The sequence below is a fragment of the Struthio camelus genome, chromosome 1 (genome assembly GCF_040807025.1).
Source record: "Struthio camelus isolate bStrCam1 chromosome 1, bStrCam1.hap1, whole genome shotgun sequence".
NCBI classification, from domain to species: domain Eukaryota; kingdom Metazoa; phylum Chordata; class Aves; order Struthioniformes; family Struthionidae; genus Struthio; species Struthio camelus.
The window spans coordinates 93,901,549-93,924,756 of NC_090942.1; the positions used below are offsets into that span (position 1 = coordinate 93,901,549).

Sequence of the window (23,208 nt, forward strand, 5' to 3'; positions counted from 1 at the left end):
GTTTTGGGGGGGGGGGGGGGAGGGAGCGAGCGAGCCGCCTCAGAGCACTCGTATTCTTGGTTTGGGAAGAGATGTGCCCTTGTGGCCAAGAAGGCCAATGGTCTCCTGGGGTGCATTAGGAAGAGCATTGCCAGCAGGTCGATGGAGGTGATCCTCCCCTTCTACTTGCCCCTGATGAGGCCACATCTGGCGTACTGTGTCTAATTCTGGGCTCCCCAGTACAAGAGAGACATAGAGCTCCTGGAGAGGGTCCAGCGGAGGGCTTCAAAGATGATTAGGGGACTGGAGCTTCTCTCCCCTGAAGAAAGGCTGAGAGAGCTGGGCCTCTTCAGCCTGGAGAAGAGAAGGCTGAGAGGCGATCTGATCAACGTGTACAAGTATCTGAAGGGAGGGTGTCGAGAGGATGTCTTCTCCGTGGTGCCCAGCAACAGGGCGAGAGGCAACGGGAGCAAACTGCAGCACAGGAAGTTCCGTCTGAACCTGAGGAAAAACTCCTTTCCTGTGAGGGGGACAGAGCCCTGGAACAGGCTGCCCAGAGAGGTAGTGGAGTCTCCTTCTTTCCAGATGTTCAAAAGCCATCTGGACACATTCCTGGGCAACATGCTCTAGAGGACCCTGCTTGAGCAGGGGGGTTGGACTAGATGATCTCCAGAGGTCCCTTCCAACCTTGGTCATTCTGTGATTATAACCAACGTAATAGTATTGAAGTTTGGTGTAGTTATTTTTTTTTTTTTTTTTAAAGAAAATAAATGATCTGAGCTCCAGTACTTTGCAAGAGTGTGGCAGCTTTTGGTTCGGGAGAGAGGAGAATGGTTTACACTCATTGATTGTCATGATTTTCTCTGAGCATGGCTTGGTATTGATTAAGATAGTCAATAACTTTCATTTTATAAAGACTGCATATATCTGTCTTATGCTCATTGCTGCTGTGGTTAAAACTAGTTTTACAGACTTGTCTGTTCAAGCAAGAGAAGCTTGTTAGTTGAGAGGTTTAGCAGGACAAAGAAACCAATAGAAGATGTATGGTGATAACCAGTTAGCATGCATGTTGATGATCAAAAAAAGGTAAATGTTGAACTTCTGCCCCGTGCTTTGGAGGGAACCCCTATCATCCCGCATTGCTGTTAGTTGAAAAAGAATGGAACCTGCAAGCTCTGCTGCCTCAGCCTATCAATTTGTAACCTGGTGGATAAACTAGTTGTTATCCTTTTCAGTTGCTTAAATATATGCAAACTAATGTTTCAGGGACATTAAATGCATACCCCTGGTGTTGTTAAATAAGTACATTGGTGAAATGAAGCATGTTAAAGTTAGGAATTTCCAAACAAAAGTTTTCCCCATGTCAGTCTAGCATGACTGATGTGCTCAGAGCATGTCTCAAGAAATGTAAAAGGTCTACTGGTGACGCGGATTTCAGTCCCATCACCTTTTTTTAACCTCCTCCCCCCCCCCCCCCCCCCCCCCCCCGGAGCTACAGACACCAATTTCTCTGTGAGAACACCTTGAGGGTTGTTTTTTTTAGTGGCAGGCTTGGTCAAATCTTATTCCCTCACTTCCTGAAAAGTTTCACAGCTCATGAGCAAAGGTAATGGTGGTGCTCTTTCAAACATTAATGAGGTGCAGAACTGGCTGTGCAGCAGATGAACAGGATTTACTGATGCTGTCCAGCGTGTTTGTAAGTGGCTGGAATCAAAAGTGATGCATGCTTATGAACGGCAAAGGATCACTCTTCACAGCCATTGTGGTCTTAGTATGGAAAGGGGTGCACAGGCTTGTGGCTGTCACCAAACTGTATGACCAAGTGCCCACTGCACTGGACTTGGCTCAGGTCTCTCCTCTTGGGTAGATCTTGAACTGGGCTGGTTACAGTTTGTGGTCAGTGGGTAATGGAAAACTTACTTTCTCAGTAGGATGTTGTATGGAGAGATCCTTGCAGCCTTTCCTCTGTGAAGGCAGCAGATGGCAGCATCCTCTTCATTCTCTTCAAGAACGGGGGCTGGGAGTTCTTTTGCATCCTACTGTGTCGCCTCAGTGCTAAACTAGCCGCTCTCTTTTGGGCCCCTTTCTAAAATGAGCAGCACAAAGAGAATTTCAGATTGATTGTTGCTTCCATGTGATAAATTATTGCAATAGACAGTCATTGAAAATCTGTGGGGGCTCAGTTTCTCAAATTCTTGGTTTCCTGTTGCTCTTCTAGGTGCTTTTTTTGACTAGCAGAGGCTCGGGGTATTCCTTAATTCCATTGTCATGAAATTAAACCTTTCATCAGCTGACAGCAAAACTGCTGTGTTCCATAGATGTGTTTAAGGCCAAAAGTTCCAGGGAAGTGCCTAACGTTAGGCACTTAATTCCATGCAGGGGACTTAGTGTTTCTGGCACTGTAATCAGATTTTTATTCATGTGAACAAAGGTTAAAAATTGCACAGCTGTCTGTGGACCATTAGAAAAGAAATGGACTCGGTTCTCTTTCGGTGGAGAGCTACCAGATGTGTTACTGCAGGAGTTGCGACATGCTTGTTGCAGGATGTGTACAATCTTGCTGAAGGCCTCCTAGGATAATACATGGCAACAAGAATTGCACCAGACGATGCAACAGAATACTTTTAAATTAGTGTAATGTGTGCTTAAAAGTCTACATGATCCCTACCGTAATAATTACGAGCTTCTACAAAAGAAAATGGTATCTATCACTCTACTGGACCTGTTCTCAAAAAACACAAGTCTTAGAGCTCCATTTCTGTGGCAAAATGGAGTTTGGAAGAGGCGAAGATAAGTTCCTTACAGTTCTTGTGCTTGCTTCCACGGCTTCTACAAGACATAAAGTTTCCAAATGTCTTTTTTGCCTTAACACATGGCTTACATGTGGTGTCTTGCTCACTGCACTATTGTTTCTTTCAGGGTTGAGATGCAGAAGATGAGAGTGATGAGGCCATCCCCTGACGTAGCCCGGTACACAATGATCTTCCACACTCGAGACCAGGGCAACGAAGAGAATGGAGAGAGGTGAGTCAGGGACAGTGTTCCACCTTGCACTGCCTTGGTAGGTGGCTAGCAGCCAGGGAACTGGTGGCCCAGTTTTTCACTGTAGGCCAAATAAAACATTCTGTGGTGCCAGAGTCTCTGGGGGACACTACTGTAACACCATTGTTCACAGCTGGCAGCTACGGTTTTGTGCATGACATCTCCTGTAACCGCCTGGGTAATGTTCCTTAAAAACTTTCAAAGTTATAGTCACATAGATGTGATTAGAGCATGTGATTTCAGAGAGTAAATGGTTTTAAAAATACCCCAAACCGCACAAAATCCAAGGACTATTTTCCTGGGTCTGACTGAGCATGCATGATCGTGACAGGAAGAGCAGGACTTGATGTTCCCAGTAAACCCAGAATGGATGCTGCTTCACCTGCCAGTTTACTAGTAATGGGCAAGAGCTCAACACTCCTCTTCTGTGCATTTTAATTTTGTACTGATTTTCTTCTCTGTCCTGTCCTCAGGATGAAGCTTTTACGCCAGGTGTCTAGAACGTGGAAAACAGATGGGCTGAATTCTTGTTCATATAAATTGCTCTCAGTGGAACATAATCCTTTATACATCAACATCACAGTGGATTTCAGCATGCAGCCTAAGGTCTCGTAAGGATGTGCACCACACAGATTCTAGGAGACGGGGACAAATCTTCTGTTTGTGATAGCTGCTACAGCAGCTGAATCCTAGCATTCTGCTTGAATGAATACTTCAGTAGCACAGAGGAAAGAGTTGTTCTTCACAGCGTCTAACTGATTGGTTGAAATTTTCCTTTTGTGAGGACTGAAGTAGTAGACTGACCTTAGGGACAGTTTCTGGTGTCCTATGCACTTTCTGCTGGGACATATATAAAAGTTTCCTTGTTTGGGCTGGTCCAGTGGAAGGACTTGAACTATGCCTTCTGAAAAATTTCTGCTCTCACAACTATTGCTACACTTACTGTTTGTTGAACTGGGAAGGCAGCCTAGCACTGCCATGACTTCAAAAGGAGCAGGCCAGTCTTTTCTCAGTCAAAGCACAAGAATACTTCAGCATCTACAAACTTGCTGAGAAAAGCAATTTTTTCCAGCCTAAAGGAAAAACTGCTTATGTGTGAGGGAAGGCAATAATGGTAACAGTTGAGCAGATGTTAAAAACCTCTCAATAAAATAAAAGAATTTCATTCAAAAGGCATCTCTTGTCCTTCCTTCGTAAGCTCAACTCACCATGCAGTGCGAGTGCTCAAGTGTCCTGCAGCAAAATGAAAGGCTCACTTAATTCTGCAGTAGTCTCCAGGCTGTGTTACTCTGGAGAGATCTGTATGGAAATGCCCTGGCTAGCTATGGGAGACAGAGATTGTGTGTGTGTGTGTGTTTTTTTTTTTTTTTAAGGCTTTGTGCCTCACTGTTGGCACAGCACATATTCATATGAATATCCAGGCCATTATTATTAGTTTTCCACAAATCTCCACCAATCTTCTAAAAGAAGAAACACAAACACTTCCAGTATGCAGCAGGATTTCTGCTGAAAACTGATGAGAGCAGTAATGAGAAATAGCTGTCTCAAGCTTGCAAAATAATTGTCTGATAGGCAGTGCTGCTGACTACTTTTATAGAGAAGAGATTACAAAAAGGGCAAGGTCTCAGAGTCAGGTAATTACCTGCCAAGGTCACAGCTCATGTGACTTGTTCATTCTCTGGTATTTCGTTTCTCAGAAGTACTTTATGTTGAAGATGGTTCAAGCCTGACAAATTACAGAGGTGATTGTCTGAGCAATAGCTGAAATACTAGATTCATTTCCCTGTACTTAGCTGTTTGGACCAGGTGATAAGCCTGAGGTCCCTTCCAGCCTGAACTATTCTATGACTGCAATAAAAACATGTAACTACTGATGGACCTGGCTGGAGGCAGAAATAAGGATGTGACCTCTGGTTTCTCTGACTTCAGGGTACCTTTCTCCTTCATTAGACTCTTAATAAGTATTCTAGAAAACCTCAAACCAAACAGCTATCTCAATTTATTTTACTCAAATTCACAGAAGATATTCACAGAAATGTAACAGGCTTCAAAACTGTAACACTGTCAGTGAATTCTTTTTCCAAATACAACATTTCAGAGGAGCTGGTGCCCCAACAGGATAGGAGTGTCTGACGGCACAACTTGCATCTCATTTAAAATTTAAGTAAGCAGCAGGAGAGAGCTATCCAGCTATAGAACAGAGGGTACTAGAAAACTTTTGTCACCTTACTGTCAAGGAGATCTTAATCCTCAAGGCCTGAGGTGCATCTGGCTCAGTAGGTATTGTTTACAGTGCTTTGAGAGAGTCTTTATACAGTAAGCCATATCCTATTCATTAGCTTTCATACCCTATTCCTGAAGTCTTTTCTTCCAAGTCTTGTACACTCAGAAGAGAAGTGAAATACAGGAGACAAAAGGACTAGTCTCAGGTGGTACAGACTCTGTACCACAGGAGGTAGACGCTAAATGCCCGTGTGCTGCCATGGTAAGCTCAAACTCAAGTTTGTCTGTTTTCAAGTTGTCTTTCCATTCCCTTAAGAAAATGGAGGAACATAGCCAATGTCTACAGTGATGTTAGTATAAAGAGGGTGCTTCTTCCTGGAAAGGAGCTTGAACTCTAATGAGTTCATTCCATCATCCTTCCATGTTTTTCTGGTGTTGTGCCGGGAAACAGGCCTGAAGAAGGAAGAATACCTGCAGTTAGATGCAAAAAAAACCCAACCAACCAAACAAAAAACAAACAAAAAAACCCCAGCCAAACCAAACACACACCCCCAACCCACTCACACAGAAAATGTTTGCAGCTGATGCTTTAGAATAGAAGGGGGGGGAAAAAAATGGTGTTCCAGATGGCAAGTGCTTTGGCAGATGAATGAATGCTACCAGCAGACAAGCCCCAAGAAGAATCTTCTCACATAATCTAGTTTAGAGAGAGAGAAGGTATTTTATGAGATTAAACTGGAGTAACTTCATGCTGAGGCTTATAAGCAAGGAGCACAATTTGGACTGGAACACAGGAGATGAGTGAGGTGGCAACTATATTCTGCAAAAATAAGAAGAACTTGGCAGCAGCTTAGCGAGACCTGGGACTGCAGGAAAGAGGTCTGCAGTACTGCTGTATAAAGGCTGCTATAGGTAGATTTAGTACAGGACTGTTCTGGAAACCTCAGTGGTAAGACACTGAGAGGGAAGTCTGATGCCTCAATAATGAGGTGCCTCCAGCACACTTTAACCAGCCCCCTCCTCCAGCTCTTTTATGTAAAGTAGTTCATTGTTACAGGTCGCTGTCATGCACCTTACTCATTTCTTCAAGTTAGAACACTGCCTTCCACTGTTTTAATGGGTCATGGTAAAGCTGCAATGCTTTTAATGTACTGTAAGCCTGGGACAGAAGAATAAATTTTTATTATAAAGAGGTTGCATAAGAATTTTTAGAAAAGGCATAACAAAAGGATCTTCATACACAATTTGCCCTATTTACAAGGCAAACTGAGGTGGCACTTTAATGCTCAAGTTTGACATTACTGGCAGCTTTCTATCAAAAACAACACTTTCCTACCAAGTAAGACAGAAGGAAACAAAAGTAATGCATCCACGCTTCGCATTTAGAAACATAGGCAGTACAATTCAGTTGAAACTGACTGGGGATCTGTACTAGCATCTAATATAACTTGTGTGTGTTGATGGGACATCTTTTGTATGACTTTACTGCATCTGATAGCGCTTAGACTAATCTAAATTAGAACAAGGCAAAAAGGTGTTTTCAAGATGGAGCATCCTCAAATCCATCAGCCAAAAAAAAAAAAAAAAAAGGGAGTCTCCTTTATACAGCAGCATTAGGTATACTTGCCACTTTGTTTGAGGAAGATGATGGTTACAGTAACAAGGTAACAAGGCACAAAGTGGCCATCTAGGTGCCCCCTAGAACAGTTACCTTCTCCAAGGCTGTTGGGGCTCTGGCTCTTTCTTGTAGTCCATCACTTTGTAGCGTCCAAGATGAGATGGTGTCCTGACTATTTTCATTCCTGCTAACTGAACCCTTTAAAACAAAGAATAAAATGTTTGCCTATGCATAAGGATGCCACCTCTCGTAAGTTCAAGGGCAGAGATGATTTTCAATATTAATGTAATCATCTCAGCAAAATGCAGAAGCTGAAAGGAGCACGTTTGACAATTTGGTGCCAAACTATGTTCCCTAGGGGGTTCTAGGCAGTTTTGGGCAGCGAAGTGCCTGGTTGCTATGTGACAGGGAACAAAGAAGATTAACAAGCAGGGAATGAACAACAGTGTACAGACCCATCCAAGAGCAACTCCCATGCATCTGACAAGTAAGCATTATTTTCACTTCTACAAGCGCAGAGCTTCTACTAGAGGTCATGTCGTTCAAGGTTTTTTTGGTTTTTTTTTTTTTGGGGGGGGGGGGGGGGGAAGACTTGCAGTTTCTATAAGGAACCCAGTCTAGAGTCTCAGCTCTAGATTAAGTCTCTTGTTCTTTGACTACTGCCATTCATACAGAGGGGTCTGATGAGAGCACTGACTTCATGAAAGAATGGTGATTAATAACACATACCAAAGCAACAAATGCAGGCTGGTCAGCTGCAGTACACTTTGCCAAGTACCAATTGAGCAGAAGCTTCAGAATTCCAGCACAGAATTGCTAAAAGCTGCATTTTGGGTGACTTGCAAGAAACCCATTGCTGATGGCATCTATATTAGCTTACCAACAAAAACTGCCAGTAAAGTGCTAGCTCTAGCAAACCTCTGTTACCATAGATGGTTCTTCTGCAAAGAAGATTCCTGCGAAACGTATATTACAGTGAATGTTTGCTCAATTTAGCCCATCTAACTGGCACGTTTGTAACGTTTGGTTGCCTTCTGATGTGATCTAGCAGCAAGCCGTACAGAAGCACGATTGGTACAAAGCTGAAAGAAACAGGCTAAAGAACTTAAGAGATCTGTTGGTCTAGAGATAGCGAATGATTACAACAGTTCATTAAGAGTACTGAAGCATTTGATAACATATTATTTCAACCTGGGTTTTAGACAAGACTTCTTATTTTCTGGACATAGGCATATTGCACATTCAATCCAAAAGACAAGAAAAGGTAGGAATGCTGAACTAGTTTTGCTGTTGCAGTTTTTATACTGCAAGATTAGCTAATAACACAATATGAAACACTTAAGACAACATTCATGTACTGTTTTAAAAAGAACCCCAACAGACTTTTTCCTGTAGTTGATGTTAACAAGTAAGTGGTTCTAACTCAAGTTGTGTTTTCTTCTAATAAAAGGTGGATGTTGGTGCTTACCGGGACTAATATTTAGCTTTAAGAACTAAATAATAGAGTACTGCAGTCTGCCAATTCTTAAGCAGCAGCCAGCACTTCTTGGGGGAGGGGGGCTAATTCTGCTTTAATAACCAGCATTCCAACAGGAAATCTTTACATAAGACAGACTTCAATGTCCAGTTTCAGATACCAATTTATTTTTGTTGCTCCATGGTAGGAAGTGCTTGAGCACTTTCTAAAATCCAAATCCCAGTAGGTGTATCGTGTTGGCCACTCAAAAACAGCCAGATCATTTCCTGACTTTGCAAAGTTGAATAAATCATTAACAGTCACTGCCCATGACCTCTATGCACCTATGAGCCACAGTACTGCTAATCAATCATTTGTATAAGTTTTCACAGAACAACACAAGATTCGCCTCCCTTCTAGTAAAAGGCTATTTTGGGATCTATATAACCTACTTACCTTAAGTGATTTCTGTAAGGAAGCGCACTCATACCCATAATCGGTATAAGTCTTCACCACTGGTACTTGAAAACCACACTAAAAGCCCAAGTTGTACTGAGAGATGAATAGACTCAGCATTGTAGTGTTTGATTTAAAGATCTACTTTCCTGGCATTCCATTCCTCAGTAAATGTCAACTCGCTAAACAATCATATACTCTTTTAGTCAGCTTTCTTTGAAAGGAAAAGGAGGAATTATATGTTAGAAAACCTAACTTTCAATTCCCAAAAGAATACTGCTTTGTAAAAACTCCCACAGTCCTTGAACAGAACATTCCACTGAAACTGTATAACTTGTCATGCTGTGCAAGATCCAAAAAAAATTAAGTCTTTATTGCCAGTTTATAAACTCCTCATGAGCGTGGCTCAGTGCACAATGATGAAGGCGCACTCCAGATGAAATGCAGCTACAAAGCTGGATAAAGAAGATACAGCCATGATTTTGTACTCAGAATTTGCATTATGTAGAGTATGTGGAACTAAAGTGATCAAATTCACTTCAGCGTACTGCTGCCATAGCAACAAAGGTACAAGAAAGAACAGATTTTTTTTTTTGGCTCTCACTGACTCATAGCAGTACATAGACTTCTCAGTCATCCAACACTGGAGACAGAATTTCTTACGTTCCTTAATTCCAAGCACTAGTTAGTATTTAGAGCAATATGTACATACAGCACATCTTAAATTCCCAATTGTTTGGGAATTAAGAAGTACCTGTTTTACTGCCTTCTTGATTTTCTCATTCATCAAGCTTATATATTCCTGCCCTTGGGGGCTCTTAACATCAGTGAAGTTACTTGTCAACTACTGGTGGTTATAACCCCTTGGAAGCATCCCAGAGCAACCGAAGGCACAAGGTTGTGAATTAACGTTCTCTGCCACCCAGAGTCTGAAGAAAGTTTTGTCCTCCCAGTGCACAATGATTAGATTCATAGTGTCTAAGCATTTTCTGACCTCAAGCATGTTAAGGAACCAAGTTTCTTAGTTCCTTTCTTAGGGTAATGCTATATGTTTCACAAGCTATCTTGGTTCTATTTTAAGAGTATGTATGTGTCCTGTGCATCAGTACCTTGTAGCAATGTCGTCATTTTCACCATCATCACCCCAGTATGTGTTTGGAAACCCATTCATCTTCATGTAATGCTCTGGAGTCAAAGCAGATACACCCCCAAAAAAGGACTTATATGGCAGACTAAAGGAGGAGAAAAAAAAAAAAAGAAAAAGTAACAAGATTGAGGGCTAATACCAATCCGTCACAAACTATCTAACATCATCATCCAAGTCACATGCATTTTAATCTTGTAACTTGCAGACCTTTTTTTGTAAAAGTAGATGGATGTGAAATGGCAAGTTTAGAAAAAAAACAAAAACAAATAAACAAACATTAAGTACCCAAAGGAAAGCTCTAAGCCTTGAATTAAGACATTGCCATTGTAACATCAAAACAGCAAATTCAGCGTAATTCCTTTCCCCCCACCAGGAGCCCAAAGTAAAGCTGGTTTTAAAATTAACAATTTTTAATTCCAAACACTGTATCATATCCCACATCTTCCACACATTACATAGTCTAATAATTTCCATCTTATATTTTTATTCTGGAAGAAAAGGCAAACAGAAAAATCTGCGAGCATGTACCAGACCGGTGGTAGGATCATCGGCTGACCTGAGCTAACAGTAGAATAGGGAACTGCAGGCAACTGTTCAAGATTGCAAGCTTAGGTTAAGAATATCCTTTTCTGGTGAAATCACTAGTACCAAAAAAAAAAAAAAAAAAAACCTCTTAAAGGTTATGTTTTTCATTGTTCCTGTTCATACTATCTGTATCCTGAAAGGGAACTAATTAGAATACATACATCCCAAAGCAAATGGAGGCACTTACTTGTACTGAAACTTATCCATGGCACTTGCCATATGTTTGGGATAGTATTCATCACAAACATAGAGATTATAATCGTTTTCAGGTATTAGGTCCACATCATGCAGGAGAAGGCAGTCCCAGTCTTCATCCTTCAGGGCTTCCCGGACACCAACATTAAGCAACTTTGCTCGGTTAAAGGTACCATTCCCCACCTGGAAAAGAAAACCTGCATTTCCTCGCCACAACAGTAAAGATGATAATTCCATTAAAATTGATGTTAGTGCAAAAGCCTTATTCAATTCAGCGACACCGGAGTGAATCAGTGCTGGCTGCAAATCTAATGTCACAGACTGAAAACTTTGTCCACTCTCTTCACAATATTCTCATTGTTATAAGCTTTCTGCATCAGGGGTGATATACCACGAGCACACAAAGGCGGCCAACTTTTAAGAGATCAGTAAGTCAATTCTCAGGTCTACATCTGCACATCAACACTTTTGCCCTTACTACTGCTTGTTAAGTCTGGGAAATGAGTAAATACCTTGATGATGAAAAAGCTTCCTCTCCTTCCCAGTCAGCTATCAATTTTCTTTAATGAGCCCAACATTTCCCCACCTCCATCAGTAAGCAATAGCTGTTTGACCTGCACAGGTTGGCCCACAGCAAGGTCAAGTCAGATGTTTTTATGTGATATTGAGCACAAACTAAAGATCTCCCACTTCCATTTTAGCATTTACTCTCAACAGTTTACTCAGCAGCTATACTGACAGGCTACAGATAAACTGCATTTCAACCCTCCCAAGAGCTGAAAATGCAAGCTACAATTTAAAGATAGCTTTATCCCCATAGCAGAGAAAAAAACAAATCAATAGCAGAGTGATGATGATCTCAGCAAGTGGTAAGATACTTCAGTGAGGAGTAGCCCTGGAGATAGGGCAGGATGCAACTGACCTGCTCTCAATCCATACATAAAATGTTACTTCCACATTAGAAGATTTACATTTCTCATTCAGAACCTAACTGCATAACTAAAAAGCTCAGTTACATCACCAGACACATCCAACTTAGATTTACCTGCTGAATCAAGTAGATGCTGTAACTGAGCTGCTGGCGCTGCAAGAAAGGATGAAGATAGTACAGAAAATGGTGAAGGTACTTCTCCTGGTTCCTGTATGCTACAAGGATGGCTGATTTGTAGCGGGCTAAGCAATGAGGAGGTCTGTAGCGGCCACCAGACTGAACAAGAGGATTTTTTTGGATGATCATTCTTTCACTGGGGAGCACCCTGAAGGTGATGGTTAAGGGACCAACTGCAAGAAGAGACAGATAGAAAAAAAAAAAAAAGGAAATAAGGTCAGTGATGTTTCTCAACTGTCACTCAATCTGATCAGTTGTAGGTATATGTAGCTTATCTGAAAACACCTGCCCTACCCATAGCACAGAACTGTCAATAAGGTGATGCAGCTGCGCCCACATGATGATTTCCATTGCTACTCCCCAGACACCTCATCGTGGATCCATGTAGCACTAGGCTGGCAGCTGCCTGCCAGAGAGACATCAGGAATCCCACCGCAGCCAGCAAATCTCACTAGGTTCTTACACGGCTTTCTTTTTGCTGCTATCGGCTCTCCATAGTACAAGCAAACTGTGTGTGTTGTGTTGTTTGGTATCCTTAAATAAATGTATTCGCTGCAAGAGCACAGTTGAAAATGGATCAAGATGAACAGACATGTCTCCTTTTGGTATCCATATGGAAAAAGCCTCTATCTAAGCCTCTTTTTCAGGTGAGCTCCAAGGACAAAAACATCCAAAAGAATTTTCAGTGAACTTGGAAAAAAAATTCAAAGCCTGGAGGAATACAAATGCTTTAGGAAGTGTTAGCTTTTCTAAAAGAAAATTTAAAAAGTAAAGTTTTAAGTTAAATTTGAAGTTATGGTAGCCTGCCGTACAGGCTGTATTCACTATATCATTTAATTATATACCCAGTAATAATCAGGCAGTATTTTTGCTATCAAAATTTTAAGACAAGCAAACTACTAAGTTGAGAAGGAAGAAGACGGAGTTGCATACTTACAGGAGGCACAGCGTAGCAAGATGAACTACAAGTAATATTTTCTCTACTCAATACATCAATTTTAAATATACTGGATATGCATTACATTTAACAGTTTTACTTAATAAAAAAGAATGCTGGCTTTCTGCATTTTTATCTGAATCTTGCTGTTCTTCAGGAGGAAGACCAATCACTTTTTTTTTTTTTTTGACAAATCACAAATTATTTGACAAATTACAAGTAAAAAAGAACAATCAATATAAAATGTTAATCACCATCTTAACAGAAGTCTCACATTTTAACAATATGAATAAACACATCAAGTTCTACAATTGCTTAAATGCATATATAGCCTGTCCTTCTGGGTAGTGAGAAGAGGTTTCAAAATTAGCAAAATAGTTGTATTTAATTGCAAATCACTGTGGCTTAACAGTTTCCAACCACTGACAGTCAATCTCTCTAAGAAAATAAAGCAGAAATGCAGAACAAGATTAACATCTATTACTTCTATGAACTAGCAAGAAATCTTCACTTAAATCACAATTAAAAGCTGCTAATTTCAAACTATAGCTTTAAGTAGCTCCAATCACTCTCTGCAGGCTATGCTACCCAAAGACAAAGTATTTTGTATCAAAAACCTGCGGGGCAAGATTTTTTTTTAAGCCACTGTTGAGTTTTTCTTTTCCTTCTAGGCTTACAGTCAACGCTGTGGCCATTTTGAAATGAGCTTTCAGTATCAAAAAATTCAGACTCCCTCTTAAACTACTGAAATAAACTATTTTTTTCTCTCAAAAAGCTTTAGATAACAATGCCTAGGAGACACAGAGTAAGTATTCAGGGACTATATTAGTAGTATTTAGTGTAAGTATTTATGTTTACTGGCTTTCATTTAGCAGGGGAAGGTATGGGTGAATCTTAAGTCTAATAAATATTTAAGCAAGTGGATCCAGAAGATGTTTCTTCCAGCTCATCCGATATTCAAGTCTCTGCTTACCCATATTGTTTAATTGACTCAGAAGGGAGCAACATCCCCTCTCACTGCTTTTTTTAGAGAACTAACAAGGCCAAGGAACACAACTTCGGAGTAAGACTCAGGCTATTTACCCGGAAGGGAGAAACATGTTGCCTGTATGTAGAAGTTGGTATGCTTCACATTTCTGACAGGCAAAGCTATTCTCCACAAGTCTCCTCTTCGTCCTCAAAAAATATACACAATTGCACTTCCTGAAGGGCAGTTTATGCAGCAATGGATCCCATTCCTCAAACCTTCACAAAGGACTAGCCTCTGTTAATTCCACTTCAAGTTTTATTTTTTGCCCCTTAATAAGGAAAATCTGGGTTGACCTTGTCAGCGTCAGCAAATGACAAGGTGTTGCAATACTGAACTCTTAGGTATTACTTTTAAATCCTTCCCTCAGTGTCTAAAACACACGGGGGGTTGATTTCAACTCTCTTACCTGGAGCATCAATATGCAAGTACAATGTATTTATGCCTGAAACAGAATAGTAACAGTTCTTCAGAGAACAGACTGAAGGCTCATGAATCTAGATCACATTTACTGTTAAGATATCATGTTATTATCTACTTCTATGAAGCCAGTTTCCTGTTCTGCCTTTAGAAGACCACATTTCAGCCCAGCATTGCTTTTAACTTGTCATTTATGTTGCTTTTTACATTTATGAACTCCCTCATTATCAGTTCTTTTCACTAAAGCACCATTAACCACTGAATCAGTAGCAACTGGCGCTTGCTAAAGAGATGTTATATTCAGATTGGATTACATCCGCACATCATTGCTCCAAGGAAAACGTAAGAAAAGGAATTAAACCCTTTTATTCTCCCACAAAGGCATGATTTTATTTTCTCCAATACAATCAGGGCCCTTCATATCGCAGAGCAGGATTTGCAGTATTAATCCTTACATTCCAAAAATCAAATCTAAATTTGGATATAAGGGTAAGAGTAAGATAACGTGCAATAGCTTCGCTCCTGTCTCCCTCTATACCTAGATATATGATTCATGAGGGTAACATCTACATTCATCAGGTTTTTCAAGATGTTATGTTCTCCCGAGCTTCCTGACTCCATACCCCGAAGGGCTCAGCTCAGAAACTCAAATCTTAACATGTTCCAAGGAAACACAGACAAAGAATTTAAAGTCTGTGACTTATATCCCCAAAACTTCTGGCTGCCCCACACTCCTTGGCTATAAACTAAGTTCTGGCTCTCTAGACTCCTTCCTGTCCAACTTCAACTAACGAAAGACTAATGCACTGTAATCCAATTAAATCCCAGATGTGGACAGAGCAGTCGCAGGCGGGTCCAAACACGCAAAAACAAAACAGCTAAAGCTCAGCTTTAGGAAAGGAGGCAAAATCCATCTTAGACATGCTAGAGAGCACAGAATCCCAATTCAGATGAGAAATAAAATCAATATATTTGAGTGTCCAAACAATTTTCTTCTCAGCCTGGTTCCTGAGCTCTTTCGGCATCTGTACCGCCAAATGGAGGGTGTTTAATATGAACCGGAAACTTTACCGCGAAGAGTTAAAAACCACAATTCCCTGTCCACATTGTCAGCCGGTTCCAGTGACAGCACACTCCACTATCTGCTTCTTTCACTTTTTAGGCAACATGTTTGAATATCAGGGGGATCTATTGCTTTTGATTAGACCTACTCCATCTTACGAAAGGAACTACATGACTTCTAAACACCTTCCTCCCATACGTTTAGTTCAGAGCAAGCAGTTATAATTACTGAGTTCAATAAGGATAAGCAAAACTTATACAAGCTAGCCAAACAGAAATAGTAGTGTGGATGAAAATCTCAAAGAGAAAATGCATCAGCACACTGTGTATTACTGTAGTCATATTTGTATAATTCTACCATCACTTGGATGAAAAAAATAAAGAGCAAACAGCCTTAATTTAAACACCAATTTCCAATGATAGACTATGAGGCTGCCTCAACAGTAAAGATAAATCTCAGCACCACCACCACACTTCTTAAACACAAGGGAAAGAACCTTTAGTAGGAGAGCATCCATTAAATGGCACAGCATGAACTACTCACTACCAGAACGGATGGACACGCTCATGAAAAGGTTATGACAGAGGGGACTAAAAGGGAGTAACTGCTGTAAGAAGCGGTTGAAAGAAGTTCTTCCATGGCATGAACATATTGAAAACATCAGAGTTACAGACAGAACTTTGACCTATTAAAATCTGCAAGGGCCAAATTAACTCACACAAGCACGCATCATGACGTCAGGCACCTCTTTAAAAAAAAAAACAACCCAATTCTTCTAGCATCAAGCTTCTTCCTTCTAAGAGGAAAAGATGTACTGAAAGAGACTATCATGTAAAGTGAGAAACGCAGACTTCAAATGTAAATGCCAGTGGGTACGTTTTGAAAGGCTCAACTTGAGCATATGAATACTCCGTTTATTCAAAAATGAAGAAGAAGGAAAGAGGCAACTGATATCTGTGTAGAGACTTTAACCTTTAAGGGAATTGAAGTAACTCATTCTCAATATTAACGAAGAAACTGAATATGTAGTACAGTGCTTTTCAAATTATGGATCACAAGAGGCTCAACAGGCAGCGGTAAGGCTTAAAAAAGTAACACTAGTCAGCAAAAATTCAATTCCTCCCAGGCAAAGATGTTGAGCAATTATACTTTAAGTTAATTCTTACTCCCCTAACGTGGAAAAAATCAAGATGCTAGGAATCAAGATGCTATGGATTTAGGAAGCTGGAAAAAGATGAGCTGCAAGCTGACCTTATATTCAAAACAATTAGTGAAATGACCTACGGCATACATAAGTGGAGAAAATGCTGCACTTCATAAAAGCCCTGATCCATAAATCATTTAAGGCATCTGGCATTCATCCAGTTACTTTAACATACTTTGGAGTGGACACAGTGACTTATTACCAGCTCTGAATTGGAGACTGGAGTCCACAAGAATTGATATGAAATTTCATTTAATGGAGTTGATGAAATTAATATTAAAAGGCATCATTCTCTCTGATGTAAGGTTTCCAACAGAGATCGGACCCATGAGAGAAGAAGATAATCAATCAAGACATTTATAAACTATTTATATATCTAGTCATATGTGCCCATCACCTAAAAAACAAGGGCAGGTATCCTGAGCGTGGCACATGCTTTTAGGAGAAAAACAACCAAACCTCTCCCTCTCCCTAAAGAAAACACTGGGAAGAAGTTGACACAACATCAGAAAGAATAACTTGTTTCTTACATTTAAATAGAAACATGACCAAGTAAAATTTAAGTTGTAGCAGAGTGTTTTCACTTAAACTGAACCAGTATCAACACTCCAAAAGATTTAAGTGCTTCACAGCAGCAACATTTCACACACACAATTATAATTTCTTGTACAGAAACACTTCCACAAGATTGTGTGCCATACTTTTTCCCTTCAAGTGAACTTTACTGTTTATTTCTGTTTATAATGAACACTATGCTTTCATCTGAGCTCTGGAGTACCACATGCATGCCATCGTCTGTTCTTAACACTCCCAAGGATGGAGGGAGTAAGAGGTCTTACAAGGTTTCCATAGCTCTAAGAGCACTGACTATTTCAGTGTAATTTTACTCTGCTTCTGCCTCGTCCACACGTGCCACTTACTCTCGCTTATCCAATGGTTTGCAGGGAAACTCTGAAGACATACACCTATTTTTTTAGTTAGATCAAAGCTTCCTCATTTGTCTTTCCAGGACAGCAGGTTCTTGTCAGTAGTGGAAACAAGCAAGATGCAAGCATACTTCCACTATGCTTTTAAGTAAAAAGCAAAGAAGGCTGGGACACAAAATTGTAGCTTCTCAAAAGAAATGATGGGTTCTAGCTAGTGATGAACAGAGACGACAGCAAGACCATAACAACTAGCACTTGCACCTGTGCAAAAAGCCTCCGTACTATCGTTATTTCAGCAACATATACTTGGAAACATACCTGTTTCCAAGAGAAATGCTGAAGCATATACCCAAAAGTTATCATACAATTTCATCATACATGCCGCACATATTTCATTTAACTGCAGCAACAGAAGAAGGAAGAAAACTCCCCAAAAGAACAAGCACCATCATGAACACTGCAGAGTCAAAGGGCTCATCCACAGTGGCCCAGCTGAGTCCTCCAGCTTAATCATGTGACTTGACACAAGTACACAGCACCAACTTTCCATAATACTTCCTGTGAGCCAAAGTCAGGCATTGACTCTTTCCAAGCTCCATGTGCAGTGATTTGCTTTCCTACAACACTAGTGCAATAACTAAATAGCACTTCAAGACTGGTTATAGGTAAGATTTTAATATACAGAAATCTGTGCAATACAGAAGAACAGAAAAGAGTAACTTACGACACAGAACACCAAGAAGCGGGAATATTCACACCAGCTACGTGTGCATGGTTACAGAATTTATATCCACTTTTAGCTCTCTTGGTGGAACTGAGTCACTATTACCAGAGATACTAACTTCACTCTAACAGACTTACTTTATGGCTTTGACTTTACATTTACTCAAAGTTTCTCAACCATTTTAGTACTGCAGTAACCAAATTAATGCTGTCTCTAAACCCAGCTCTAATGTGAGCTCTGCGACCAAACTTACAGTTTAAAGCCTAAAGGAGAAGACCTAGGAAGCATTATCAGCCATAGGCCAACAAAGCACCAGGAAAAGTAAGATACCAAGCTTTTCAGGGTGCCAAACCCCATTCTCATGGAAATCATACTTAAAGCTAACATCACCAACTTAACTGAGTCTCAGGCTCAGCATAAGGCTGAAATAAAGAACCCAGGCGAGTCAAAGAGCATAGAGGTCAATGTTGCCAGTTTCTAGACTTAGGACGATTTCCAAAGCACAATCGTTGACAGACATTTGACGCATGACAAGTTATTAAGAGAAAAAGCAACTTTATGTCAAAAACCTATGACTAATTTAGTGTTAAGGGTGTGTTTTGCTCTCATTCTTGTTCCCCTACAATCTCTGCAAAAGCCTTAATATTGGAAGAGTTTACATCAGTAAAATGCTTTTCCAGTTATACCAAACAACTTTGCCAGTGTAATTATAACATCATAACAAAGCATATCGCTTTGAAAATGGAACAGGTATGAAAACACAGCTTACTTTTATGAAATGTGCAATGTCATTATACCCCAAAGCAGTATTTCAACCACTACCAGTTCATACGTACCAAATATTGGTGACTGCACAGAGCAGTATGGCATAGCTTCTTCATTAGGAGCTTGGGTAAACAAGCTGAGGTTTGTATACACATCATGAGTTTTTGAGTAATCCTGACTCTGATGTGAATCTAAGATCCCACGAAACACATGTGAAGGTCCACCTTGGTACAGTATCAGGATAAATATCGCTTGGAAGACAAACAGGAAGAGCAGAAAGCAGGGATTTTCAACACGGGACAGGGACATCGTTTTTAGACCATCAGACTCGTGAGGAGTTTGGCTGCCTTTCACAAGCTACCGTTCTCCTTTCAGGGCTACATGAGTGCGAACAGAAGAGCTCCTCCTCTTCCAGAATTAACTTTCCTCAAGCAGCAGGAGCAGCACGTGGTTCCAGAAGCATGGCTCCGTCAGGAGGCTTCGGGCCCCCGCCCGGTGCGCTAGAGCCAAGCCATCGCTTCCCGCTGCCGAATCTGCACGGCAGGCGACAGGACACAAACAACTGTTAGCGGCCACCCCGAGTAGAAGAGCCGGGGGGGGGGGGAGGGGGCGGGGCAGCCGCGCGCGGCGGCCCCCAACGTGCGCGCTGTGGTGGGGGGGGAGGGGCGCGAAAAGGCGGAGGTGCGCGCGCGCGCGCTCGCTGCCGGCGGGGGGGGGGGGAACGCTGCTCCCCCTCCCGCCCCCGCAGGAGGAGCCCGACTCTCGCCGCTCCGTCCCCCCCCCCCCCTCCGCCCCGCCCGCCCCGCGATGAGGCAGAGCGAGAATCCCCTCACCCGGCGGAGGAGCTGGCTGACTACGACGGTGGCGGCGGCGGCGGCAGCGCAGCCGTTTCCGCCCAACCGTCACGCGGCCGCCACCGCAGCCACGCCCCGGGCCTCGCGCCCGCCTTTCGCGTGAGGGGGAGCCCGCGCGCCGCCGTGCCGCCGCGCCCCCCTTAGCGCCAGCGAGACTACAGCTCCCAGCATGCAAGGCGGGGCACGGTGGCAGGCCGGCCGGGGTGGGCCGCAGCGCGGCATGATGGGAGCTGTAGTCCCCTCACCACCACCACCCCGCCCCTTCAGCGCCTTGGAAGGGTGTGCTGTGGGCCCGCGTGAGGGTGGCAGAGCAGCGGCCGAGTGACCCCCCCCTCCCCCGGGGGAGGAGCAGCCGCCGCTGTGGGGTGGGGGTGTGGGGGGAGAGAGGGGCAAGGACGGCTGCGAAGCTGTAAAAGGCTTTAAACACGAATACAGGATAACATGCGCTAATCCGCCGTGTCAGTTTGCCACGTGCTATATTGGACTATGACCAATGTTAAGTTTTTTTTTTTTTTTAATTTACAAGATAGTTTTTGCGTGGTTCATGTCGAGCTGCTTTTGGGTAGAAATTTAAAATTTCGTAAAAATGCCCCAAACAAGCACTTTGAAATTGTTTTCATCAATTAAAGCTTCGTTGCAGTATTTAGTCTGATGGTACAGAATACATGAAGTTATTTTTATATTTCATACTGATTTATTAGTGACAGGGAGTAGTATATGTAAATGGACAGTTGAAGTAACTGTTTCTGGTCACCGTATTTTTCAAGATTTTAGAACAAATTAATGTCATATCTGTCACACCTAGTTTTCCATCATAGGCAGGGAGGGAGCGAAAGCTCTTCAGTGCTTTCAACACGCAGTCATTTTCTTGACTCTGAATTAGTCATTGAGCGAATTAGAGAAACTGAAATTCATGCAATACTCTACCTACTTCAGAAGAGACTACGGCGGGATTTCATTTGTATAGACGGCACAGTGAGGAACTTCCTTTAACGGCTTGACTGCCTCTGACATTTTGGCTTCTGCATTTACCTCTTTTTGGGCTGATTGCTTAACGAAATGGGGCTTACGTGACAGTGCTGTCGGTTGGTCGATCTGTCTTCTCCAATAATACATTTCAAACGTGCTCTCCCCTTTCACTTAAATTTCACAGAGGAAAAGAGGTCTCACAGACGTTAAATTCCTGCCAGTCTTGTCAGTGCCTGGATTTGCACTGACAAGAGTAGTAAGAACCAAATTTGTGCTTGCAAAATGGGGCAGGTCCATTTAGCTCAGCCTGCCGTCCCACTGCAAGCTGCAGCAGCCGGCGGGGCAGCCAGCTCCTGCGTGCGCGTCCGTCAGCCAGCGCACATGGCCCCAAACCAGGCAAAACGTGTGCTGCTGTTTGCCCAGCCAAATAGAATGTGTCACGGGGAAAAGATGGGGGAGAGAGGGTGACATCGCTTGTCAGGGGAGCTGAGAGTACTCTTGCTTCAGAGCAGGGCTAAGAGATGCAGGACACAAATCTGCAGGAAACTTGACCTCATTAATTCTGCTGCACAGAGTAGCCTGTTACTCAGTTTAAGTGGATTACTTAAGGCCTGGATATAAATTGACATAATTTGATATTTAAATTTGTTGTTTTTTAAAGAAAAGATGTATTTAAGATTTCTCTTGCCTGGAAAAAGTCTTGTTTTATTGAAACCCACCCAATACTGCTGCAGAGATTCCTTTTCTCGCATAACACTTTGAATGTCTATCTTTGTCTTTCTTCCTTGGGCGTTCGCTCCGTTACCATGTCAAACCCACCCTGTTTGTCTTCATTTTCAAGATTTGTCCTCACCTTACCTGGCATCACTTAGTATCAAGAGGTTTGTCTGTTCCCGTGTCTGAACAGTCCCGAAAATACTTAGCTATCGTCCCTCAAATCCCTCCTCTTCCACAATGTTTAGAGAAACTTGCTGTACTGACATAGCAAACTGATTGCACTAGTCAGCGTTAGCTTATTTCCTTGTAATCCTCATCTGTTGTCTTAGATTGTAAACTCTTTGTAGAGAGAGCCATTCCACTTGTTCACTGTGCATAGTAGTTGTTTGCATACTGTCTGGTCCGTGACCAGGACTCTTAGGCATTCTTGCTGTACATGCCATTAAATAAATAAGTTGGTGAGTAAGTAAGTAAAAAAGTAAATATCTAGTTTTACATACCTGGGGCCTTACCATCTCTCATCGTGCTAGTCTTCCATTAGCATTCGTATTTATCCTGTCTTCAGAAAAGAATCAAGACGTTCCCTCCACAGTTTGAACTCATGTTGGTTGCACCTTCTAAGTATAGCCAATAGCTTGTTTTGTGATAGCACTTCAACACCACTGTGGTTACACAATTTGTACCAAAAAGTACTATCCCATAACTTTCACTGAAAGCTGAGAACCTATAGGAAGTAGCACAGTCTGCAGGGAATCTTTCAGAAGACCCAAAATATGCAAACATGGACTTCTCCTGCATGCAAATTCCTACTTGTCCTGCTAACAACTAACCTTTGCCTATCATCTTATGCTCTGGTTTGCAGTAAAGCAGAGACTCACTGCTCTATTGAAAGCTCCGGTGAACACAATGCCACGGACAGGAAATAATTAATCTCTGTGTCAGTAGTGAAACAAACAGAGAAACCAAGAGTTTCGTGGTACGGCCTGGGGTTGCTGGCAGCAACTGCTTTAGGACCTGGTACTGCCTGACTTTATGCTTCAGTTACAATCCCTCCTTGGGTCATGGTAGAAAACCGTGATGTTGGAACAACCTGGGCAAGGTCTGTCTGCCTCCACCCCTTTCTGAGGCAGGGAGAAGCCAGGCACACTGCAACTGACCTGCACCAGCAGCTCAGCTAACTTAAACTGGCCGCCACGTGTTAGTTGTAATAGCTGTCACCTTGTGCTTGTTTCCAGGCACAAGCAGGTCAATTGGGAAGGTAGCAGCCTGCCCCAATCTTTATTTAAATCTGTGGGTATATATACTCTCGGGATTGGAAAACTAACATGTAACTAGCCAGACCAACTGTGTGCAAACAGCATGTCTTTTTATATTGCCTGGGAGAACTGAACCTCTGGGATCGCCTCCTTCAACATCCTTTCAAAACCACATGCAAGAATCATGATTTCTCTCTTTCCCTTTCAGCCATCATCACTGAAATGGCTGGATCATAACCCACCATAAGCTTTTTTCTCACCAGAAAGCAAGTATGGATTGGAGAGCTGAATACGGATCGGAACTTCATGGTGCCAGACAGACCCAAGCCACAGAGCCTTTTCAAGGTCACAGTATCCCTGTTTTAAACCAAGCTGTGGAAAGCTATGTTTTTTTTTTTTAATTCAAAATGAATTGGATTGCTTAAATAAAAAAAAAAAATTAACTATCTCTACTGAAGCGTGGAAGGGAGATGGAAGGCATTTTTGCAACCCCTGAGCACAGATGTATTGAGGGCAGTGATGGAAGAAAACAATGCA

The 23,208-nt window shown here is 42.0% G+C and overlaps 2 protein-coding genes across 18 annotated transcripts in view; one reads left to right on the plus strand and one right to left on the minus strand.

Moving 5' to 3' along the window:
* The window catches only part of B4GALT4 (beta-1,4-galactosyltransferase 4), a 31,873-nt gene extending 27,677 nt beyond the window's left edge, over window positions 1-4,196 (plus strand). For all 17 annotated transcript variants that reach the window (XM_068958650.1, XM_068958543.1, XM_068958580.1 and 14 more), the window contains 2 exons: window positions 2,899-3,003; window positions 3,495-4,196. In XM_068958650.1, the coding sequence (XP_068814751.1) occupies window positions 2,899-3,003; window positions 3,495-3,636 (247 nt within the window). In that variant the 3' untranslated portion in view covers window positions 3,637-4,196. The remainder of the gene's footprint in view (window positions 1-2,898; window positions 3,004-3,494) is intronic.
* An 801-nt stretch (window positions 4,197-4,997) lies between these two features.
* On the minus strand, window positions 4,998-19,886 carry LOC104144279 (beta-1,4-galactosyltransferase 3-like). The gene is made up of 7 exons (XM_068958659.1): window positions 19,709-19,886; window positions 18,947-19,408; window positions 11,747-11,982; window positions 10,694-10,884; window positions 9,884-10,006; window positions 6,956-7,060; window positions 4,998-5,697 (listed from the first exon to the last, which is right to left on the minus strand). Exons 2-7 carry the CDS (start codon window positions 19,182-19,184, stop codon window positions 5,556-5,558), a joined length of 1,035 nt encoding a protein of 344 aa, XP_068814760.1. The 5' UTR covers window positions 19,185-19,408; window positions 19,709-19,886; the 3' UTR covers window positions 4,998-5,555.
* Between the last annotated feature and the right edge of the window lie 3,322 nt (window positions 19,887-23,208).

Excerpts from the sequence above, each read along its gene's own strand:
- LOC104144279 (XM_068958659.1), bottom strand. The coding sequence starts at position 19,184 with ATGTCCCTGTCCCGTGTTGAAAATCCCTGCTTTCTGCTCTTCCTGTTT. Across the intron at positions 11,983-18,946 it reads TGTGCAGTCACCAATATTTG|TTGGTCCCTTAACCATCACC; the intron begins GTACGTATGAAC and ends CTCTTCTTGCAG. Across the intron at positions 10,885-11,746 it reads GCATCTACTTGATTCAGCAG|GTGGGGAATGGTACCTTTAA; the intron begins GTAAATCTAAGT and ends TTTCTTTTCCAG.